Source organism: Nuphar pumila, chromosome 6 (assembly GCF_984573655.1).
Source record: "Nuphar pumila chromosome 6, dmNupPumi1.hap1.1, whole genome shotgun sequence".
NCBI classification, from domain to species: domain Eukaryota; kingdom Viridiplantae; phylum Streptophyta; class Magnoliopsida; order Nymphaeales; family Nymphaeaceae; genus Nuphar; species Nuphar pumila.
In genome coordinates, this window is record NC_143254.1 from 96,586,914 (window position 1) to 96,610,952 (window position 24,039).

At 37.6% G+C, this 24,039-nt stretch overlaps 2 protein-coding genes across 2 annotated transcripts; both read left to right on the forward strand.

Annotated features, from left to right (window-relative positions):
* Positions 1–388: 388 nt before the first annotated feature.
* On the forward strand, positions 389–8,950 carry LOC149835307 (protein involved in starch initiation 1-like). The gene is made up of 2 exons (XM_090010495.1): positions 389–479; positions 6,299–8,950. The coding sequence occupies exons 1-2, from the start codon at positions 420–422 to the stop codon at positions 8,558–8,560; spliced, it is 2,322 nt and encodes a 773-aa protein (XP_089866621.1). The 5' UTR covers positions 389–419; the 3' UTR covers positions 8,561–8,950.
* Positions 8,951–10,685: 1,735 nt separating this feature from the next.
* Positions 10,686–21,317, forward strand: LOC149835308 (uncharacterized). The gene is made up of 5 exons (XM_090008370.1): positions 10,686–11,204; positions 12,989–13,139; positions 19,663–19,874; positions 20,740–20,913; positions 21,035–21,317. The coding sequence occupies exons 1-5, from the start codon at positions 11,016–11,018 to the stop codon at positions 21,119–21,121; spliced, it is 813 nt and encodes a 270-aa protein (XP_089864496.1). The 5' UTR covers positions 10,686–11,015; the 3' UTR covers positions 21,122–21,317.
* Positions 21,318–24,039: the final 2,722 nt, after the last annotated feature.

Here is a 24,039-nt window from a genome sequence, read left to right on the forward strand (position 1 = left end):
ATTACTATTTTCCTTTCCCTCCCATTCCTTCCTCCACCTCAAAGTCATCTCTCTCTCTTTGTGAGGAATTGATTGGGCGATTCTAGCAACTCCCTCATGATCTCCATCTCGTGACAATTGGATGGTTGTGATTTGTGATGTAAATTTGTGTACTACCTTATCGTTGCATGATACATCCAACCATCTGTGGAGATAGGGATACTTCTGATTTGTTGTGGGTGATGGAGCGGGTTCGAGCTTGTTTTGGGAAGCTTGGTTTTTTTTCTCATTGATGAGAGTTCCCCAAACGAGATAATTGTTTATGTTACCTTCCTCTGATTTGGGTGGTTCCTCCCCATTGGGTGGGTGGGTGGGTGGGCGGTTGTATGCATGAAATGGTTTTTGTGGGGTTTATATTGAAGTGGGTATTGTGGTGAGCGATGGCGTCGTCCATTCTTTATAGGAAGACTCTCGGCAGTTTGAGGGTTCATGATTCGGAGGTAAGCTATTTCTTCTTCTTTTCTGTCGTTGATTGGTTTCGTTTGAAACGGTGGATTCCCTCTTTTTTCGTGGTATGAGTTTCTTGGATGGGTGGGTGGGTGTCTTTTGCCGGATTTATGCATTTGGGGAACCCAATTGCCCATCTTGGATTATGAAGTTATGTTCTTGTGGTCTGAAATTGAATGGATAATGATGCTGTGGAGAGTTGGGCTTCGGTTGGAGGAGTGCCCAATTTGAGATTGCTGTGTTTCTTTTATTTTGAAGATTTTGGCATGCCCACTGTTGTTTAATAATGTAGTCATACGGCGTAGATAAAGTTGGTTTCGTGCTAAATTATCTATAGTTTTAAGAAACTGAAGAAAGGGCTATAAATCACGTCGTCTTTGACATTCACGATTTCAAAAAAGAGTTGAATTCTCTGGTACGAGAGCCTCTCCGGAATGGACGCATACATAACGGGGTCATCTTGCTATGTCCAAGTCTTCAACATTGTTGGTGAATTGGCTGTTCCAAAACAATGGCAACTTTTTCGTGGAGATAAGAAGCATTTCACTCTCTGATATTGTCTTAATCAATTACAATGCTGATATAAAGAAGCATTTCTAAGTGCTGATTTGATTTGGATAAGTTAATTCACGTAATTTGTCGGAGGGTGCTGGACCATTTGTTTACTATGATTCTTGCCTGTAATTTTCAATGCTTAACACACTTTTCCCAGTTGTAGGTCCCCATGTACATCTCTCGTTTTGTGTCTTTGGGAAGGCCATGTAAATGTAAGATAATCAACAATGTCGTTATGGCTGCTACAAACCTCCATAGTTTGGAGTATACATATTTTAGATGCTGAAATACAATCGCTTTGAATTGGAGCTGCTCTCTGTTGCAATACAATTGATTTGTAAAAGTTAATGGATGATGAAAATTTCTCACTGAACCAAGTCATGAAGATTAGTAGCTTATTTATGATATTAGGGTGAACAATCAACTTAAACATATAAAGATATGCAAGGCTGAGGAATGAAAAACACTCGTGCAAGTGGCATATGGAGTGGCTGGAGCGCATATTGTCACTGGATGTTCCTTCCGTATTGATGTTCGAACCCCCTCAACTCTGATTGTTAGTGTTCCTGGTGGTAGGCGTAGGGGTTTACACCTAGAATTGGATGATCCAGGATTGTAAAACTCTAGTAACCCTATAGTCATAGCACAAGTTCTCCATCACTAAAAGACAAAAGTAGATATACAGATACCAGTCCTAAAAGGATAAATAAGCTGTTGAGGAGTCTCATGGGGTTGCAAGGAGCAATGTTCTCACAAGAAACTTACGATACATGATATATGGGCCTTACCAAAATTCAACCTACGAACCATATTCTAAAGGATGAATTTTGATAGCCACATAATGCCCTTAATTGTATGTAGCCTCATGCTTACCCAAGATCTGTTATCATATTTAGAAATGTTTTCATGTTTCCAACTAATATACGGCCAGCTTTTGGGAGACACACAGAGTTGAGATGTTCTAAAAGTAGGTGGAAAATTAACAATATGCCTGGTGGTGGCCTGAGGAATAAGCCTCAAGTGCTTTTTCTTATTGAAAAACAGAGAACAATTGGAAAGCATAAAGAAACAGGAAAAAAAAAAGAAAAACAAAAGTGATGCAGTTTATATTCTATTTTTCCTTTTCACTTTATTTTTATTTTCTCTTTTTAATTAATTTTGTTTATTTTCTTGAAGAAGAAAAGGTCTAGTCTTCATCTTTACTTCACATCATCTTTCTCGAACCACTTTTCTATAAAAAATGAATTATTGATTACTTTTTGCAAACATTTTCCTTTGCAACCATTAAAAAATGAAGTATTTAAAGGCAATCTCATTTTCTTGTAGTAATGTCATCGTTTGTAATCTTCTAATAAATGAAATAAATTACAAGGTTGATTACAATGATAAAAATCTTTTCTTTTTACTCTAACTACTTTCTTAGCTGATCTAATTGGATTATGTTTGGTTTTTGTTGTCACATATCTATTTTGTACATTTGAAAGGCAAAATCAAGTGTCTGCTCTCTAACCATTAGGGAAGGAAGGAATATCAATTTTACCAAATCAACATGCCCTCCGCCCACAACACACACACACACACACACACACACACACACACACAGTGACACACACACTCCTTGTCTCTCTATATAAAAAAAAATTTTGAGTCTTTTTTCCTAGACATTGGGCCAGATCTCTTCTGTTTGTTGCCACATATCTTTATAGGCTATATCCTCCAAGAAATAGGAAACAGAGCCCCTTGTTTCTCCCACTTTCTTGAACATGCAGCCCATTCCTCTTTAGGAAGCATTGGTCTTAAGCATCGTTTGAAGTGCATGTTCAGTGTATGCCATTCTTAGATATGCCCTTCGTAGTGCCTTGAGGCACAGTACCTCTGCCTTCAACCTGAGATAACTTTGGGAACTTTGTCTAAAGGAAACTAGAATTTCTGTGATCTGGATCAAAAGTTTTATAAAGCCAAACTGATGAAGATTGATTTTGTCATTCAAACAGAAGAATGGGTTTTCAATTTTTCTGAAGAGTGAGGAAATGAGAGCTGGCTAAAAGAGCATTTTTTATTGTGGGATCTGGTCTCTTTCCTAAATTACTTGGGCATGCCCACAATAGATGAGCACTCGAACCTGTATTGGCGAGAGGATGAGACCTTGGAGTCCAAAGTATTTATCACTAGCGAGTCAAGCATCCTATTCAATCAGTTCTCTCTAGCGTAACATATCACCCCTTTGGCATGAAAAAAGATGTAGAAAATAGTACTTGTGATGTCTGCACTCTGCACATTCCTTTCAAATGGGGGCCAAGGCCAATGCCCCTTATTAATCAATTGCAAATAAGTCACCTTATTGTTTTGTTGTTTTTATGTGATATTTTTCAATGACTTATCCAAGTTCACCTTTTCTTCTTCTTTCTTAAATGCGAGGTTCTTTTGTTTGGGAAATTTAAGCACTTCAAAATATTCAGAAAAAATCACTGTGACTGTGAAAACATGTTTGTATCCCACTTTGGTGACAAGATAGTAAACTTGATATATTTTCAATAATTCCTCAATGGATAACCTAAAGGGGTTTAGCCGCTACATGAAAATTATTCATTCTGTTGCATATTCCAGTAATCATAAAGGAGGTGCCTTTTTTTTTTTTTTGCTTTGGACAAGGTTGTAATTTGTTGGCATGTTATTTTTTATCCTCTCAATTTCTATCATCCTCTCACCAATACAGGTTCAGGATCTAGTGCGAGGATACTGTGCATTTGCTAGGATATGATATTGTGGATACAGTCTTATTATTGTATTGGATATGATGGTGGTCATGTCATAAGTTTACTGTAACACAAGGATTTCTGCTGCTTTGGCCTTGAATCCAGCTTTTGATGATAGATCAAAATATATAAAGATCAATTGCAGTGAAATACATATGAGGGGTTCACCCCTATTTATACAAGAGGAAAGAGGGAAAAGAGAGCATGGACTCTATTGGGAAGCCCCCAATAGAGTCATTGGGGAATCCCGACGGAGCCCATGCTCTTTTACATAAATGTCATAAAAAAATAAAGAAAATAAAAAAGTAAAAGGAAAAAAAGATAAAAAGGTTACATTATGAAAAGACCAAAATACCCTTCAAGGGTAATACAAGTAATAATCGAATGCATATATATAATCTATCATAATAGGCATATAATATAAACATGTTAAAGTTACAAGTGCATTCTGCATTAAAAAAATGAATGATCAAAAACTACAAAGAAATTTACAGATGTGCCCCTAGATGGGGATTTTCACATTCACTTCAAGTTTGTATACGACGAGGTCAAGCTAGGGCATATATATATATATATATATATATATATATATATATATATATATATATATATATATATATATATATATATATATATATATATATATATATATATATATATATATATATATATAGGTAAATACCCATTAGGGGTATTTTGGTTATTTCAATCCTTTTAATAGGCTGTGCCCATTAGGGGCACATTAGTACTTTTACTTTATTATTTTCTTTTTCTGTTTTTTATAGGGACCATTTGGTCAAATACCAAATAGAGTTGTTGGGTTCTTTTTTGACTAGTCAACATAGAGTTCATTAGTCAATAGAGCTGTTGGAACAGTCCAACAACTCTATTGTAACTGCCCCTTATGTATAAATAGGGGTGAACCCCCTCTTATTCTTTTATGCTTGTTCTCAAGCACTCTCAGTAGATTCTTTATACTTGAATTGTTACTAATGTTTCCAAAATCTTAAAATTATTGTTTAAGGTGCATATATGATTCATTTTTAAAATTGCTTAAGTTTATAGTATCTATATGTTTTGTTAAGTACTTAACCATCCTCGCTTCATATATATGAATTAATAATAGTTATTTTTGTTCAAAATATATATATTTGTTTTGAATATAAATACATGTATTTTATATCTATTTTTTAAATTGTTGGGTTAAAATGTTTTTCATTTAATAACTATTTGGTAAAAATATCTTCTTTTGTGTAGTTGAAACCTTTGTTTTATTCTTTTTACAGGTTCTTAAAGATGCTATGGGTTGAGAAAGAAATTATATCTTTGATGCATCGTGAAGATGGAGATAACTGATGTAGGCATTTGGAGAAGATTATCATTGAAGACTTGGATCCTTCCCTTTGTTTTCTTTTTGTATTTTCAAACTTTCGGTGTTTATACCGTAAGTTTTAAGGGGGTGTTAAAATTTGTATATATATTTGTAATCTATGTCACATGGGTGCGGGTGCGGCACTTTAAAAAAACTTGGGTGCGGCAAAAATATAAAAAATTATATATATATAAAGTCCAAAAGTTGGACATAAATGACCCTGGGTGTGTTGACTGCACCCAGGGTCAGGTTGACCGCATCGGGTGCGGGTGCGGGTGCTGGTGTGACGTGGGTGCAGCACCTAGTTGAAGAGTCCCTGTGACATAGTTCGTAATATAATGAATATATATATATATATATATAATTTTGTTGTAACAAGTAGTGCCCATCAGGAGCATTTTAGTCTTTTTACTTTTTGTATATAGGTCTGTCCTATAGGGACAATTTTGTATTTATTTTTGTTTTTTATATTTTTTGTAATTGCCTTGGTTTTGAGGGCCTTTTTTAGTTAGGTTCTTTTTGGACTAGTCAACATAGAGTTGGCTAGTCAATAGAGCTGTTGGAACAGTCCAACATCCCTATTGAGACTACCTCTTGTGCATAAATAAGGGTAAAAACCCCCATTTGTTTCTAATGCTTTTTCTAAACATTCTACTCAATAAAGATAATATTTTTTATGTTGTGTTATAGTTTTGAATCTTTGAGGTCTTGTATGTGCACTTTGTGCTTGTGTAGTGGGTTAATGCTTTTGTTTTTGTTCTTTATTGGACTTATAATAGTGCTTGTACACTTTGTATTTGTTTTTCCGCATATTTCATTACATATACTTTCTTATAGTTGTAGGATTTTTATGTGTTGTCTAAAAGTTCTAAGCATCTCTATTTTCTTTTCTCTCTCAAAAAAAAGAAAAAATCTTATGCATCTCTAGCCATTGTAAATATGAGGTTGTAAACAAGCATAAGTACATTGTTAGTTAAGGCTAACCTGCTTAGTGGCAATGTTGATATTATTTCATGTTATGATTGTGTTTTTTAAATCTACTTAGCATATTTAACTAGCATTGTCTGAAACAATATGATTTTGGCGGTAATCTTAAAGGAATCTACTAATCAAGGCAAACCTACTGCAGCAACAAACATTGAAGCTAAACTGGAAGCAGAGAATCTTTACTCTTCCAATTTTCCAGAGCAGAAGCAAACATTCTGTAGCTCTGATCAGATCGATCTTGGAAAGACCCAAATGTAGTATTAGTAGCAATGAGAATGAATCCACAGAACCTACAAGGGTTCTTTTGAAGAAATTGTTTGCGCAATCGCAGAAGCTTGAGAAGCAAATGAGTAATGTCTCCCACAGGGACAGCGACATGGATATTAGTCTTGAAGTTCTTGAAGCTGATCTTCAAGCAGCATTGGTATCTTTGATGAAGAAGGGAGAGGATCTTCAAAATGCTGAAAGAATGTTGTTATTGGATCGTGCTGAATTAGATCATGCCAGACATGAATTGGAGCAACGTGAGGAAGAAATGGTTGCTGCACAAACTAGACAATTAAAATTGGAGAAAGAAGTTAAGAAGGCCCACAATGATCTAGCCTCTCAAGCTAGGCAGATCGAAGAATTGAAACTTCTTGTTGCAGAGCGTGACAGGGAGCTTGTCAGCACCCAATCTACTCTTCCGCAGAAAGAGGCAGAACTAGATAAATTGAGAAGGGACCTGATTATGAAGAACAAGGAAGCTACAAGTATTAGTTTGGAACTGCAGCGAAGAGATCAGATCCTGAGTCGAGCAAATGAAGTCATAAAGAAACAAGATGCTGAGGTTCAGGAAATCCATAAGGTCATCAGAGAAAAAGAGCTCAAGTTACTAGAGTCCTTGCAGCAAAGGAAGAATGAGGAAGAGAAACTGAGAATTACAGAGGCCAAATTAGAAAGGCGAGCCCTTGAATGGTTATCTACACAAGAACTTAAGAAACTAACTGAGGATGCTGCCAAACAGAAGGTTAAAACTAAGGAAACAATGGCAGAGTTGGATCGAGTGAGAAGACTTCTTGCTGATGTACGAATTGAGCTGATGGATTCCCAAAAGTCTCTAGCTCATTCTCGCAGAAAGCTGAACGATCAAGAGCACCAGCTTGAGAAACATCTAGCTGATATGGAGGAGCAAAAACTTGTCTTTATGTCACATAAAGTAAGCCTAAAAGATGCTCAAATGGAAATTGGAAGTGAAAGGTGTAAACTGGAAGCTGCACTGGCTCATAATGCTGAACTTGAGCTACAACTTGATGCTGAGAAGGCATTAGTAGAGAAGCTTCAGCTTGAATTGGATGCTGAGAAATCTTCCCTCGAATGTGCATCAAATGAAGTCATGTCACTCAAAAAGAAGCTGGAACAGAAAAACTCTGAGTTCAGTATTGCTCAAGACCTGCTTCAGGTTAAGGAATCTGAGTTGGTAGATGCTAATCTTGAAATCCAGCATCTGAAATCAGAACGAAAGTCCCTTCAGCTTATTTTAGAAGAGAAGGATGCCATTATTCAAACCACAGAGAAGAAACTGGAGGGCATGAAAAAAGAGGTCTATGAGCTAAAAAATATGATGAATGGAAAAGAAGATAAACTTCTCCTAGTGACTTCTAAACTTCAGGATAAAGAACAGCATATTCATTCCATGCAACTTGAACTAGATAACACCAAATTAAAATACTCAGAAGCTGCATCCATTGTGCACCGAATCGCAAAACTCACAGACATGCTGGTTGTTTCTGCAAAGAATCAAAGTAATGTTACCTTGGGCTTGGATGTTCAGGAAAGGCTGTTAACTGAAAAGGAGAATGTCTCACCCACAATGGGCAAATCAATAGAGGTTCTCGGTAGGCAAAAACAGTTAGAAACTGAGCTTGAGATGACAAAAGAATCCCTTAGACAAAAAGAGTTAGAGTTGCTAGCTGCACAGAGAGCTCTTGCTGTGAAAGAAGAGGAGCTAAAAGCAACACTTGAAAAATGGGAGTCAAAGGAAAGGGAACTTGAAAAGATGCAGGAGGAAATCCATGAGGAAGCAGAGAACATCAAGAGACTGCACATTCTTGCACAGGAAAGAATTGGGGATAAAAGTGTTGGTGATTTGGCAATCGAGAGGCTTCTAGTCGAGGTTGCTCAGTTGGAAGTTGAAGCAGCAGTTAGCGCTCTTCAGAACCTTGCAAATCTTAGTCAGGAGCTGCTGAAAGAAACCATGACCTGTTTGAGCTTTGAGATTGACACTGACAAGCAGAGAAATGAAGCGTTAACAGACTCAACTCCGAGCAAGGGCTTTGAGAATTTTGAGAAGACAAAGGGGGCGATTGTTAGGCTTTCGTCTTTGACTGAACAGCTTCTGGAAGAGGCTGACATTCAGAGATGAGGAGGCACGATGTGGATGCACCAACATTTGTACATATCTAACCAATTCATTGCTGCTTTCCCAGGCTAATAGAAATCATTGCCTATGTGATGAGCTTTCCGTACATTGTGGCATGTCGTAAGAACAAATGTCCATATTAAAGATGATTTCCTTCAATAGATGGAACCACACAAGTGCACAGCTCAAGCACTGGTCTAGGAGAGTTTGCTATGAAAGATGAGCATTTTTCAATTAATGGAACTATACAATGCCACAGCTTGACCGCCAGTTGAGGACAGATTGCTGGTACAATTGTACTGTATTTTTTTTCTTGCTCTCTTCTGTACTATGTATCCAAATTTATACTATAAGTTGAGTGTGAAAATTGTTAGCTCAAAGTTGCATTTTGCTGATATTTGCATCAAATTTGTACAGTCTTTTTTCATGGATGAGCAGATCTTGGGCTGAATTTTACATTCATTATGTAATTCTAAGATGTTTCTGAGATAGATAGCTAAGCCAGCTCACTAGCAATGATAACTCAGATGTCAAAAAGGCCAGTTACAATTTGATATCAAGGGAGAGTTTATGCACATCAGAGTGATGCTGCAGCAAGGAGGCAAAGAATTCATGCCAACAGAGATGAAATAAATAAATAGATGGAAGAAAGGGAGCTAGGACAGTTTCTGCAGAAAAAAGACAGCCCCTTCCGAGCGTCTTTCATATGAAAAGGGCTGAAGTAGCCCCCATAAACGATGCCAAAACACCTAAATCAGTAGAATGATTTCCCCACAAGAGGAGGGATCAAAGTCATCAGACTTAGCTTTTTGAGAAAGGAAGTCTGGGACTCAAACCTACTCCAAGGGGGCATTTGTTTCAGCCCTTTTCATATGAAAGACGCTGCCACCCACACCTCCGTTTTTCTTATGAAAGGTGGACTCTCCCCCATTGATGCTAAAACAAACGCAACTTTGAGAAAATGGTGTAGGGCCCATATATTTAATGTGTTTGCGCTTTTCATATCAAAACTGGGTTGCACCTAGGGGTGGCAATTTCTGACACAACCCGCCAACCCGCCTCTTAGGCGGGTTCGGGTTGGGCTTAAGCCAACCCGTTTAATAAACGGGTCGACCCGCGTAACCCGTTTATTAAACAGGTCGGGTTCGGGTTGGGGGTATGTCAACCCGCCAACCCGCCAACCCGACCTGCCAACCTGACCCGCGAACCTGAAAACCCGTTTACCCGACCCAACCCATTTATTAAATGGGTTGGCGGGTCGTGTCGGGTTACCCATTTATTAAACAGGTCGGGTTCGTGTTTGCCACAGCCGACCCGTTTAATAAACGGGTCGGGTTCCGGTTGAGGTATGCTGACACGCCAACCCGCCAACCCGACCCGATTGCCACCCCTAGTTGCACCTCCCTCCAGGGAACGAGTTTCTCACATGAGGGCTCTTTCTTAAGAAAAGTGAGTCCCCAAGGGCTTCCTAAAACAACAATGGGTTGCTAGACAATATGTAACTAGTAAACCATATTCTATAAATTAAGGAGAGAAAGAGCCCTTCATCTTTGGTCTAGATGGTTATTTAGAATACCGTTGATATGTAAAAAAAAATTCTTTCAATTACACACCGGTTCTTTTTCCAATGTTCTCAATAATATACCAGCACATTTTCAACGTCAACTAAACCACTAACCACAGATGACGGTGGGAAAATTTTGTAGGAAATTTCTTTTAGGAAAATTTGTTGAAAAATAAAGTTTGAGAAAAAGAAAAAGGAGAGACAGAGAGCATCAAAACACAGCTGATTTAAAGCAGCGGTCCGCATCATGAACTTATCTAACATACTCCCCATTGCTCTTATGATCTTATCATCAATATATTTCATAATCCGATAGAAAAAAAAAGTGCGTTAAAAAGGCTATTTTGGTTGCTTCAAGTTGTGTGAGGAATAATTTCGTCAACATGTAAGCCACAAAGTCGCAACTCAGTAGTCAGATAATTGCTTGTTAAAAAGAAAACCAGTGTGGAAAAAATCGTCTATCGGTCATCATCCATCAAGCACGATGGACGGCCATAAAAAGGCCCAACCCAAATTAAAAAGCTTATCACAATATAAAAACCCTCCCACGGACTCCCCTCGTCCCTCCTCTGGGCCTCTGCAAATCCCTCTCTGAATCGTAGAAACCCTATCCGAGAGCCAAATCCGTCGCCTACCACCCTCTTATTTTTTGCCGGAGCATCCGGTTCCGTCTCACTCATGTTGGGGAATCGAGGGTTTCTTCCTCGGTTAAGGCTCTTTGATGCCCCACTTTGAAGGAAGGGAGAGAGGGGTTCCGTGTGCTCCAAGGTTTTGGGCCCCGGGTTCCGTCGTCGATCGGGTTAGGGTTTCTGGATTCTAGGGTTTGGGGAATTTGCATGGGCGTGTAGTGGGAGCCGGCGGCGACGAGAGTTACGTCGATCCGTGCCGGAAACAATGTCTGCGATAGTCTGTGGAAAGAGGTCCCTATTTGAAGAGCTTCACACGCCTCCACCTGTCTCGAAGAGATTGCGCTGCTACGACAGTACTTCTCCGATCCGGTTCTCGCCCACCAGGGTGGTCGCCGCTGCCGTCGACTCGCCGCTCTCGCTGCTCCGGGAGATCTTCCGAGATATGGACGAGAAGGTCCGTTTGCTGTCTATCTTTCTTTGCTGTTTTCCTGATTTTCCGATCAAATTATGTTTCTTTTGAACCGAATTGTTTGGTTTTGGTTGTTATCTGTTGATCAATTTGGTTGGGAATGGAATTCTGAATTGGGTTCAATAGTTCTATCGGAATATCTGGATTAGATGGATCGAATAAATTTTCTTTCCCTTTTTTGGTTATTGTCTTTGATCGTTTAGGGTTTTAAGGGGTTACCATTTGAAATTTTTGGGAACTTCTGAACTTCGGTGATATGACTTTCTTCGGTTCTCAGACTTTCTATAATTTCGTCTTTATATATCAAGTTGCTTGCTTTTCTTCTATTGGAAATTGGCACTTGTTTTTGCGATCTTACTAATTTGGTCTTATCTGCTGTTATCAATAATTTTCCTGCAACCATCAAACACAATCTGCTTCTTGATGCTTCTACTTTTCTTTTGTGAGATTGAAGCTGGTCAAGACATCGTATTTCATGCAACTGTCAAGTTGTCAACTATAAGTGAGTGGAATGCAAGCTGCATATGATTTTCTAAAATTTCTCAAATCCATGTAACTATGTTTTTCTGAGTTTCATAAGTATCTTGATATGAGGTGGATGAGGGATTCTGCTGCTATCTAATTAAGGCAATTGTATGTGATAATGCATATGCTCTTGATGTATTTACTTTCACCAATTTATGTGGCATCCATTCGGGTTAGATCTGAAGAATCAATTTTCTTTATTTCATTTGATGCTTTCTCTGACACCCTTTTGAAGCTTCATCCATGGGACATAGAAAAAGAGCAAATAATGAAGAAACACCTCTGCATATTTGATTCTGTGACATGCATTTCTTTTACATTTTTTTCGTGATATCTTCTGGTGGATGGTTACTTTTCAGTTTTTTTTTCCTGAGAATTGGTGTTACCATCAGGTCACAAGATCTGCTCTGATCTCTATTTTGCATTATAGGTGTTGAATTAGATCATATTCTGTCTTCTGGATCATCGATATATTTAAAACTCTACAGTTTACAAGCATTAAACTTGTCTATCTCAACATTTTCAGATGATTTTGGAGCTAGATGAGCTAGTTAGAATGGATGGAATATGGATTATTTAAGTTTGCTTATATGGAACCACAAATGTTTGTTTCTTTTTTACTGCCTGATCTCCTCTTGGAGCTTTTGAAAGCAAACTTAAATAAAATTTTGTATTAAATTTGTGATTCATATAAATATCTTCTTTAAATTATAAGTAAAAGGCGTGGCTTCCTCTCCATTTGGAACGATTAAAAATTTGTTTGTTCACATTTGATGGTTATGGTTTTCCTTGCAGTTTTTGTATGTCTTGTTAATGAATTTATTTTTATATTTTACTTCTCTAGAAGGAAGTTGAATTACTTACGCATTTTCATACAATGACGACATTAATGGTCAAAATTTTGTAGTGTGAATAAGATTGCTGTATCTGTTATGGAAAAAGAATTATAGGTGTTCTTTATTATGGTGCTTCATCTTCAGCTCTATATAATGCTTAATGCTAAAATGACAGACTTAGACTGTGCAGTCTGAGCAACTTTATTGCTGTAAATTGCGGTCTTGCTTTGCATTTCTAGATGAATCTCTTTGAATCGATGTTTCCTGTGTTGGCTTTATTGGGGTGTCACTTAAAGATTTTTGGTGGTTTGGAGCTCGTAGGTGTGCATGTAAAATTTATCTAGTTAAATTGCTTGTGCTATTGAAAAGAAATATCTATAGAATAATTCAATGAATCCTCTCTTTCAGCTTCTTGAGCAAGCACTTGAAGCATGTGGCAATGATTTGGATTCTGCAATCAAGAGTTTGAATGAGCTTTGTTTAGGAGGGCGTAACATGGCTTCTCCTGGGAGAAAATCTGATGTTAAAGAGGGAGTAATTGCTCAGCAATCTGCAGAAGGTACATATTATTCCATTTTCATAGTTCTTGGGGTGGTGACAATGGTTACTTTTAAAGTTTCAGTAATTTTTTTTCTACCAATGTGTTCACGGCTTCACACTCATAAGTAAAGAATGGTAATATTTGCAAATTAAGACCAATGTCTTTTATGGCAACTTGGAGGAGCCAATTATATATATATTCGGCGAGGCTATTTCTCTCGATATTATAGGTTTGGTGATAAATCTCGAAAAAATTCTCGGGGCTTAAAAATTAAAAATATATAAAAATAACAAAAATAAGTAAAAATGCAAAATAAAAGAAATAAGTAAAAATGCAAAATAAAGAAGAAACCTATGTCACATGGGTGAAGGTGCGGGTGCGGGGATGCGTCACTTCCAAAAAACATGGGTGCGGGGGTGCGGGGGTGCGACAGGGGCAAAAATGTAATATATATATATATATAATTTTTAAGTTTTAACAGTTTAACATTTAACAGTTAACATTGTCATAATATCATTCATCATGCATGCAGTATATCAACCTAAATATCAAATTATCAATCAAATAAGTAATGCAATTACATAAACCAACCTAAATATCAATCAAATAAGCAAAGCATAAAAGAACTAAATTACATACCAAAGTATATCCTGATGAAGTAATGAACGTTAATAATTTTCTTCTTTGTCATCAAATGCATCATTAGAAGGAATATTGGGTTTAGCTAAATCCATGTTTGTTATGTTGAAATCATGCTCTCCCTCGAAGTCACACTCTTCTGGGTTTACATTCCAAAATTTGGATGTTTCTTGTCTTCGTTACAAACCCAATTTGAAAATGTTAAATACAATACAAGTATATTTAAATGAAAAACTAAGAAATAATCAAATAACTAAGAGAGCAAATTAGTACCCGTATTCATCATTGGTTCGCGAAAGTAATTGAAGATTTGAATGAACATATATTAAATCCTCTGCACGTTTGCTGGTGAGTTTGTTTCTCTTCATGTTATAGATTTGAGAATATGTGCTCCAATTTCTTTCACAGCAAGATGAACTAGCAGGCTGCGATAGCAATCTTAATGCAAGACATTGGAGAAGAGGTGTTTCTGATCCAAATGTTGACCACCATGTGATAGGATCTATATTATCTTCTTCTCTCGCGAATAATGTCAGTCCATATAATCTCGAAGATGAAAATTTTCCAAACTCTTGTGTGACTTGATGTAGAAGATATGCTTCTGGCAAAAGTCTTGTCATACACATATTTCTATGTCTTGATAGCTCTGGGTCTAAATTTGGAGGGACACGACTAATACCACCAGCCCGCCACTTATTTGCATAATATTTTGGATTAAGAGAATGTGTCATGCAATGCAAAGGAGTGTTGCTCTTATCCCATCTTCTGACTAAAATTGAATGAATATGATTAAAAAAATCTGAATCATCCAATGCAGTATTTTTTTCTTCATGCTTGAAAACTATAGCTTGTATTTTTTTAATCATATTATCCCACATTTTATAAACTCTATAAAGCATGGGCTCATTCTTATCAACTTCTCTTAACATTTCCCAAATAGGTTGCGTAAATTGAACGAAGTATATCACTTTGTCCCAAAACTCATCATCAAGAATGAATTTTTTAATTTCTTGAGCCTTGATATCATCATCAACACGATAGAATGTCCAATTTTCATCAGTCACCATGTTAATCAAAGCATTCTTTACTCTTTTAATCCTCTTCACCATCATAATGATAGACGCAAAATGTGTTTCAACGACCTTCAACAATTTCAAGTCAGAATGCCTATTAAATATAGCATTAGCACGATGGTGGTTAACAACAAAATTCCTAATGCTTTTGACATTTCTTTATAAATCTTCAATCCATGAACATAAAGCATATGCTTGTGAATTTTCTTTTTCTTTGGGGTTGAAGATGCTCTTTAGGGCTAGATTTAAGCTGTGTGCTACACATGGAGTCCAAAAAATACGAGGGTACTCACTCTCCAAACTCAACGCTGCACTTTTACAAACTGGAGCATTGTCTGTAATGATTTGTATAACTTTCTGATCACCCACTTCTTTTATCACTTCTATAAACAATCTCTTCAAATACTCTGCATTTTTATATTCTCCAGATGCATCAACTGCTTTCAAGAATATTGTGCCACTAAGCGAACAAGCAATGAAATTGATTAATGGACGCCTTTGAATATTTGTTCATCCAGCAGACACAATAGAAACTTCATTTTGCTGCCATGAATATTTTTTAATCTCCAGCAACCTCTCCACATTTGCCCTCTCTTCTGCAAGAAGTGTGATTCGTATTTTTTCTGAACTTGGAGGCACATAACCACTCAAATTACAATCTGCCAAGGATGTTACTAAATCCTTTCAACAAGGATTTCTAGCCGCATTAAATGGGAGTGAACCAGAATAAAAATACCTCCCAACTTTTCTATCCATTTTTTCTCTTTCATATGTATTGAATGATGCTTGTATCGTTCCTTTACCTTCTACATTGACTTTTTTTTCAGCATCTTCTTGGTGGCCTGCAAATGGCACACTAACTGCACAAGAATCAGCCATTGCCTTTCTCTTCTCATATTCTTCTTGTATTTTCTTCGCATTGCCTTATCAACTTTTCTGCAAGCTGAAATGCCATGTCATGGTATCTTCAACAAATGAGCCTTCACTCTTGTGTAAGGCCCAACAAGATCTCTTTCGCAGAGCTTGCATTGAAATCTCTTGTTTCCACCACCTCCTTCTCCAGTTTTTGCAAGTTTATCTACATGTACCCATAGTGGCCCCACATCATCAATTCCACTGCAACTATCAGCAAAACTAGCAGCAGAACTCACATGTTGGGATGAGGATAATGCAAGTCCTTTCCCTTTATCCGTCATTTTTATTCTGAAAACAAAAAAAATACATTCAAAATTTTAAATCAATTATACAGACTGACATTATCTTGATATAAAATCACCAAGGAGGGGGAATCTGCCCCTCTCCTGCCAAAACAGGGAGTAGGGACGGGGGCTCGACCCCCTCCCCTACCGAAAATAGAGGGAGTAGGGGGGGCTCAGCCCCTCCCCTGCCGACCCAACAAGAGAGTGAGAGGGGGGGGCTCGGTCCCTTCCCTGCCGAAAAACAAAGGGGGCAGGGGGGCTCAGCCCCTCCCCTGCAGACCCAACAAGAGAGCGAGAGGGGGGGCTTGGCCCTTCCCCTGCCGAAAACAAAGGGAGCAGGGGGGGCTCAAACCCTCCCCTGCCGATCCAACAAGAGAGCGGGAGGGGGGGGGGCTCGGCCCCTCCCCTGAAATCAAAAGGAGCAGGGTGGGGGGCTCGACCCCTTCCCTGCCGAAAACAAAGGGAGCGGGGGGGCTCAGCCCCTCCCCTACAGACCCAACAAGAGAGCGAGAGGGGGGGCTGAGCCCCTCCCCTGTCAACCCAACAAGAGAGCGAGAAGGGGGGCTCGCCCCCTCCCCTGTCGAACCACCTTTAGAACGAGAGGGCGCAGGGGGGGCTCGGCCCCTCCCCTGCCGACACAAGCAGAGAGCGAGAGGGATGTACCTGCGACGAGGGAGAGGAGGAGCTTAGGAGGTGGCGTCGGGAGGAGAGGGCTCGAGCTGAGCTGCGCGGGAGAGGAGAGGAGTGATTTGGGCAAAAACAAAATTTGCCCTAATCACTCCTTTTTATCGTTTTTTTTTTCATCCGAAATGTGGACGAAAATGACCCTGAGTGCGTTGACCGCACCCGGTGTCGCACGCGCACCTACGTCGCGTCGCGTCGACGCGGGTGCGGCACCTTTTTTGCCGAGTCCCTGTTACTTAGGAAGAAACACACATTTAAGATGTAGAAAATACATAAAAACAGTAACAATGAATGATAATATCATGATATTATCAAATTGGCAATATTTTCAAAATATCGCGATATTTTACCTATAATATCGTTTGCTGGAAATATTGCCTATATATGTGACTATATATATATATATATATATATATATTGGCTACTACTGAAGGTACACAACTTATTGTATTGACTCAATCTAACCACATAGATGTGTTCGACATGGTTTGTTTGCTAAGGATCAAGCCTTGGATCGTTCTTTTTTTATGTAAAAATGTGATCTTTTGAGTTATGAAATTTTGACACATTGTGGGCTGTTGATTTTTGGACCCCTTTAAAAACCTAATTACTTGCCATAATCACATGATTCAAAACAAGTTTCCTACTAAACAAACCATTTAGATCACTTCCGTAACATTTGATTTACAAAAATCAGAAATTTTTGAAGAAAAAAGTGGTTTCTACTTATTAGCTCTACACCTTCATTAGTAGCCAATATTTACCCTATATATACAGTTGATTTTGGGTACAATCGAGTTGGAATCTCATGATGCAAGTTGTTTTGATGCAATCTAACCTCGTAGATGTGTTCAACATTCTCGATTTAGTGAGATATGACTCTTGGATATGTTTGATGAAAAAATACATTTTTTTGAGTTGGGACAAATCGGTTTTTTGACAACCATATATATATATATATATATATATATATATATATATATATATATATATATATATATATATATATATATATATATATATATATATATATACACAATTGATTGTAGGTACAATCGAGTTGGAATCTCATGATGCAAGTTGTTTTGACTCAATCTAACCTCGTAGATGTGTTCAACATGCTCGATTTAGTGGGATATGACTTGCATATGTTTGTTTGAATGTTTGATGAAAAAAATACATTTTTTGAGTTGGGACAAATTGGTGTATTGACAACCATTCTTTTTTGCATCACTGGAAAAATCTATACATAGGTCGGATTTCGGCAATTCCAAAGCGGGTTCCCACTAAAAACAGCATATAGATCACATCCATGGGGTCATTTGGACCAAAAAATGTAAAAAAAAAACAGAAATTTGCTATGTCATTTGTACATGCATTGTTGTGCATGTGTCATGCCCCCTTTTTAGATGCTAACGGGTTCATAAAAAAATTATACCCTTATGAAATTTGAAATTGATATGGTGTTTTTGATGCATTAAATATCGCCACCATGGGTATTTCAGAAATTTTAAGGGGTGAATGACATTTCTTGGCACTATACTTTGGAGGTATGATGTCTGTTAACTTTTTTTTTCTTCACAAAATTACTAAAATGCTTGTGGTATTGGTAACTAATGCATGAAAACCATCATGATATTTCTAGTGATATAATTTTTTTTGAACTAGGTAACGCCCTTTAAAGGCCATACAGATTAACAATTATGGTTACCTCTGCACATTAAATTGTCTATAACTTCAGTGAGGTAATTCCTTGTGATATTATAGTTTTTCTCAAAAATCATGGCATTTTTAAAAATATGAACACACACAAAAAAAGGTTATGATACTTTTCTTGGGATAATCAATGGTAATATTCTTTTGTGAAACTGTAAATAAAGAAAAGTTTTCAAAATATGGGGTTAAATGAGATAGTTGGATGGTTAGGTTGCACTATCGTAACTGAGGGGTCTTATGTTTGAATTCCATGGGGATTATCCCCCAACTTGTCTATCCCAAAAAAGAAAAAAAATAGTTTTCAAAAAAAAAAAATAATAATAAAAAGCAGAAAAAATCCAGCAAAGTGAAATAAAATTTACTCTGAGAATATTGTGGTAATATGACGAATAGGTGATAAACTGATAATTTGAAAATTATCAAGATATTTCCCTCCCTTTTTTTTCTTTTTGTATTGTATCTGACAATGCCACAATTTTTTATAATGTTGCCTATATCTGTGACAGTGATAGAATGGTTAAGATTTTTGCCATATAAAACTTATACTTTTTGCTTTGCAACTACAATGTTTTGTCCATGGCCACCTTTTGCTATTATGTATTCTAAGGTTATATCTGCAAGATTTTGATCCTTAGCAAGATGCTTATGAAACCTTATATATATATCATAGTTGGAAAACTCATGACTCGGATTTGGATCGCTTGACCCTTGACTTGTGAGTCAGCGGGTTGACTTGGTAACTCAGATGGGTTAGGACTATGCATTTCCTAGTGTTAAGATATGGAAAAGAATCAAACTCCAAAATGTATAATCACTAAATTTAGCACATGACATCAATGACTAAGCCATACCAATATTAAGCTATACATAATTGTTAATATTTGTGGTTTAAAAATATGTGATTCTTTATAACAAGTATCCTTTTATGAGCATTACACATTAAAACCACAAAATGCATGACAAAAAAAAACACATAAAAGGCATGTGGATCGGTGGTCCTGAATTGGTGACCCAGTTGGGCTCCGATCCGGGTCAACTTGCGCTTGCCGGGTTTGCCAAATATATATATATATATATATATATATATATATATATATATATATATATATATATATATATATATATATATATATATTTGTTGTCTTCTCTTTGTTAGGATTTTGAGTAATGTATTGGCTGGTCTTTATATTGAAGAAAGATTTATTGACCTTTTGGTTTTATCATTGGTAGTTATACTGGTCAATGGTGAAGTGTCTCCCAACGGTCCATCTCCTACTGATCTTCCAGCTGATGGCTCCGAGTGGGTGGAGTTGCTTGTGAGAGAAATGATGAATGCTTCTGATGTGAATGATGCAAGATTACGTGCTTTAAGAATTTTAGAGGTGCTGGAGAAATCGATTGTCTCTCGAGCTGGCGAGGTTGTATCGGAAAACCTTCACAAGGTATTTTTCTTCACTTTACTAGATTAACATAGATCAACATTGGAAATTCGATGCCATGATAATTCTGCACGTTATGAAGTACGGGGTGCCTTTCTGCTTAGAATTTTAGAAATTTTCTTTTAACCCATAAGGATGGTAAGAAAAATTATTCTCCTACCAAAGTCTTATAGAGGTGAGGCATCCACGACTGTTCTCTGCAGGCATTATCTGACATCCATTTTCAAACTTCCTGCCTTTTTTTCCCTCACACGTGCCCACTATTGCTTCCAAAACCAGCCTCTTTCTTTCCTTTATACATCTTGGGCCCATTGATGAATACAATGCTAGCTACCAAAATAGACAGCTGTCTACCTCCCTTTGGACGGCATTCATGCATCACTAGCCCTTAATCTATCTGTAAATGTTCAGATTCTGGTGGAAGATGGTCTTGAACAGTATCTTGTTAGTTGTGAAGCTGCTTGTCCAAAATAAGGGATTCTGAATGAGGCATTTGTTGGAAATTATTATATCTTTTATTTAGTTAAATTTTATTGGCTTTATTGGCAAAGTGGGTATATTCCCTTTGTATTATTATCTTCCATTTTAGTTGCAGCTTATTGGAAAATGATATTTTCTTTTCCCTTCACTCCTTCCCAGTGCTTTAGATTTCCTTTTAACCTTTTATATTTCCAAGATTTTCCTGGCAGAAAACAGAGAAACTCCACATTCGATGGAATGTTGGTTTTTCATGCTCCTGCTCCATTGCATGGGCAGCTTTGAGTTGCAGTTCTGCTGATAATGAACCCACATCAGATCAGTTTTGTTTGTTTCAGTCATGAGTTGCCTTGGTCTTTGTTTTTCTTGACCTTGTTTTTTGTTTGGCCAGGAGAACTTGATGCTCAAGGAACAAGTAGACGCCCTTCTTCACGACAACCAAATCCTCAAGCGAGCTGTGACCATCCAGCATGAGCGGCAAAAGGAATACGACGAAAGGGGTCGTGAGATGCAACATCTAAAGCAGCTCATCGCTCAGTGCCAAGAGCAAGTGCGGACACTCGAGGTGCGTATTCCTTGGCCCCCATATATGTTGGAGGTAGAGAACAACATTTGCATGTACTTGAGTGTTTGAAAACAATATCTTCATGTACTAAAGGATTTTGTTTTCCTGATTGGTGTTTCAGGTGAATAACTATGCATTGACAATGCATCTACAGCAGTCACAGCAGAGTAGCTCTATTCCCGGGCGCTTTCACCCGGATGTGTTCTAGTTTTTTCCTGGATATGTTACATTGTGGTATGGAACAGAGATGGGCGGCACTTATTTGATTCATAAATTGTCCCTGTGCTGTTAGTATATTAAGTATATGTTAGCTATTGAGGTCTCTGTTGTAATCTCATAAATGCTGATTGTGTTGATCGTGTGCATTCATCATAACTCTCTGTGATGTCCATTCATCACTTTAGTCTCTCTCTCTATTCTATTGTTGGCCCTGCTTGCCATTTGTTAGAAGGAAATTATGAGGCCTTATTTGCCGGAAATGATTTGCACAATCATCCCATTGTTTTACATATCTCCATTCTTATTGTTGCCGTATTCATTAGTCCAATTGAAGTTTTAAAAATGCATATAGAGTAGCTTGTTATAAATTAGTTAGTTATCATTCAACAATATAAATGGGGCATGATTCATTGGCCATCCAAGGCTTCAATTATAAAGATGTCGTTTTATATACCAAAAGTGGCGACTTTTTTGTAAAAGTGGAAACCAACCCAATGGTAACTTCTCACCGTTCTTAGGTTACCCTTGACCCAAATGCAAGTGGCAATTCATTTACAACTAGAACATTGGCTCTTAATTATTTTTTGAATAATGAAAACTTAAACTATAATCCACAAGTTCACTCTTACAGAGGTTTATCCAACTCTAAACTAGTTATGCTAATGTTTGTGATCACCATGCTGCGCCTTTAAAAGCAATGACATTTTTTAAGATATAGTGTTAATTTTGAGGATAAAGTGAATCTTTTATTTTATAGACAACTAGAAAATCAAACACAGTTTTAAATAAATAACAGTATGTTCAATAAATTTTTTGTTATCAGTTTAATCATTTGAATTTGAGAAGTTTCACGTGTGCAGGTGACAGTAATTTAGCTTCGGCCTTTGAATCTTCATTTGGTTATTTCATGAAAATGCTGGGTTCCTTTTTTTTTCCAAAAATCGGATTTCGAATTTATTAAGGTGAAAGACGGGCCCCAGTTTGGTAATTGCTAAAAACATCATAAATATGAAGATGCTGGGACTTAGTTTTCAAACTCAACGCTGTCTAAAAAAATCATTTCGCGTTTGATGGCCAGAGACAATTGCCCTGGACCAACTCGTCTTGGACAAGGATGTCCAGGATAAAAGTGTTGGACACCCTGGGGTTCGATGCTTTTGTCCCTCCAAAATGGAAAACAAGGTTGCCTGTATCCAATTTTGGTAGCATGGACGCGTTTTGGGTTTAATGACCACTGTGGAGCCCATTCAGAAGGGGACACAACAAACAACAGTCCCTCGGGATTGTTGTATCCCACCAACCATTGTGCAATTAAATGCTTGAGACAAAATGTCCCAAGTTGTCATTGGGGACACTTTTTCAGACATGAGGGTCAAATTTTGGGAACAAAAAATGAGGGGAGAAAAGTCAGACCTCTCGAGGCCCAACTATTTTACCCTGAAAAAATTGGAGTTGAGACAAAATGTATAAAAGAATCCATTGTCTGCAAAAGTAAATAAAGTGGATAGCTCTTATGGTTTGACTCATGCTCAGCTTGTAAAGATTTTTTTTTCATGAAGGACGGAGAAACCATTCTCGTTAATGGTGCACCCTTTGCCCCCAAGGGCTTATTGCTTATCCTCGTTAATGCAAGGGTTTGACACTCACGGGAATGGAACCCTGACCACCCATCTAGTGGCCAAAGCCCCCACCACTGCACCAAACCCCTTGGGGTTTGTAAAGATCTGGTTCAAACTCGTAAAATAGACCTGGTGATCCAAACATGAACAATAGGTATCCAGCTCATCTGGTCTCATATAGGCTCATTGATTGATAAAAAGTAGTAATAAATATATTTTAGATCTATTTTTTATTTTGTATCACCTAATGTAGTGTAGAATGAATAGTTGAAGTGTTTGGCTTGTAAGCAATATATTTAGAGTTGCTTCAAGCTTATTTTTTCTATTAATGAGTCAGTCCAACTTTGAATTTTTTTTGGGTGTTAATGAGCCAGCTTGAGCTCACATTGTTTGGTATGGGTTCCTCACATGCTCGAGCTCCACTCAACTCACTGAAAAGACAAGCCAAGAACGCATCAAGCTCACCTCATTTGGTTCGTTTGCCAACACTAATGTCATAACATGTACATGTCGTGTGACCTGTTGGTCTTAAGCAATGACTTTCGCTAAGCGACCCACCTAGAAAAAGCTCTCCTTAAGAGACAAATAGCCAGCCACCCCTTTTTTTTTATGTTAGAACAAAAGTCCTAGGGCATTGCAGGATGGGCCAATGTGAATGAGTGCAATCTTCATTGCCCAAACACAATTGGTGCTAACCACACTAAGTGCTACTGTGGTAGCAAAAGAGGCTAGGCGGTGACAATGAACAGGTTGTCACTGAACATTCCTAGTCACAAGTGTAAATGGACCAGGTTTGGTCGGATCTTCCATCCAAATTCGGCACTATTTTTATGTATAGATTCTCAAAGATTTAAAATGGTATTTAGATTGGATTCAAGTTTACCAATTCAAGTTGATTTTTGGTTATAATTGGATTCAAATCAATGTCTTATGTTTGATTTTGGATTTGTGTGCGATCCAATTTTTTTTGTACATTTTTCACGTAAAACCCTTGATCTCGATCTTCTGTTACCATGTCCAACATTACCACACATATTTCAGATCCAAATTCAACTTTACATCATTGGATCTCATTCATATCTGGACTCAAACTTGGGTTTATTGTACAAAATTCAAATTAAGTTTCAGATCAGGCAAGATCCAGCCTATGTTTGATTTGTTTGTGGCCTTAGATTCTTGTGCACTTCTCAAAAAAAATGAGAAGAAAGTCTTTGAGGTTTTCTTACCGCACAATCAAATGCTCTGTTAAGAAGCACCGTTTTGAAGATCCAATGAGATACCTGCATGG

Bases quoted from the DNA above. Each gene is read 5' to 3' on its own strand.
- LOC149835307 (XM_090010495.1), top strand. From the start codon at position 420: ATGGCGTCGTCCATTCTTTATAGGAAGACTCTCGGCAGTTTGAGGGTT. The intron at 480-6,298 runs GTAAGCTATTTC...AACCTACTGCAG, and splicing joins TGAGGGTTCATGATTCGGAG to CAACAAACATTGAAGCTAAA.
- LOC149835308 (XM_090008370.1), top strand. From the start codon at position 11,016: ATGTCTGCGATAGTCTGTGGAAAGAGGTCCCTATTTGAAGAGCTTCAC. The intron at 19,875-20,739 runs GTATTTTTCTTC...TTGTTTGGCCAG, and splicing joins TATCGGAAAACCTTCACAAG to GAGAACTTGATGCTCAAGGA. The intron at 20,914-21,034 runs GTGCGTATTCCT...TTGGTGTTTCAG, and splicing joins AGCAAGTGCGGACACTCGAG to GTGAATAACTATGCATTGAC.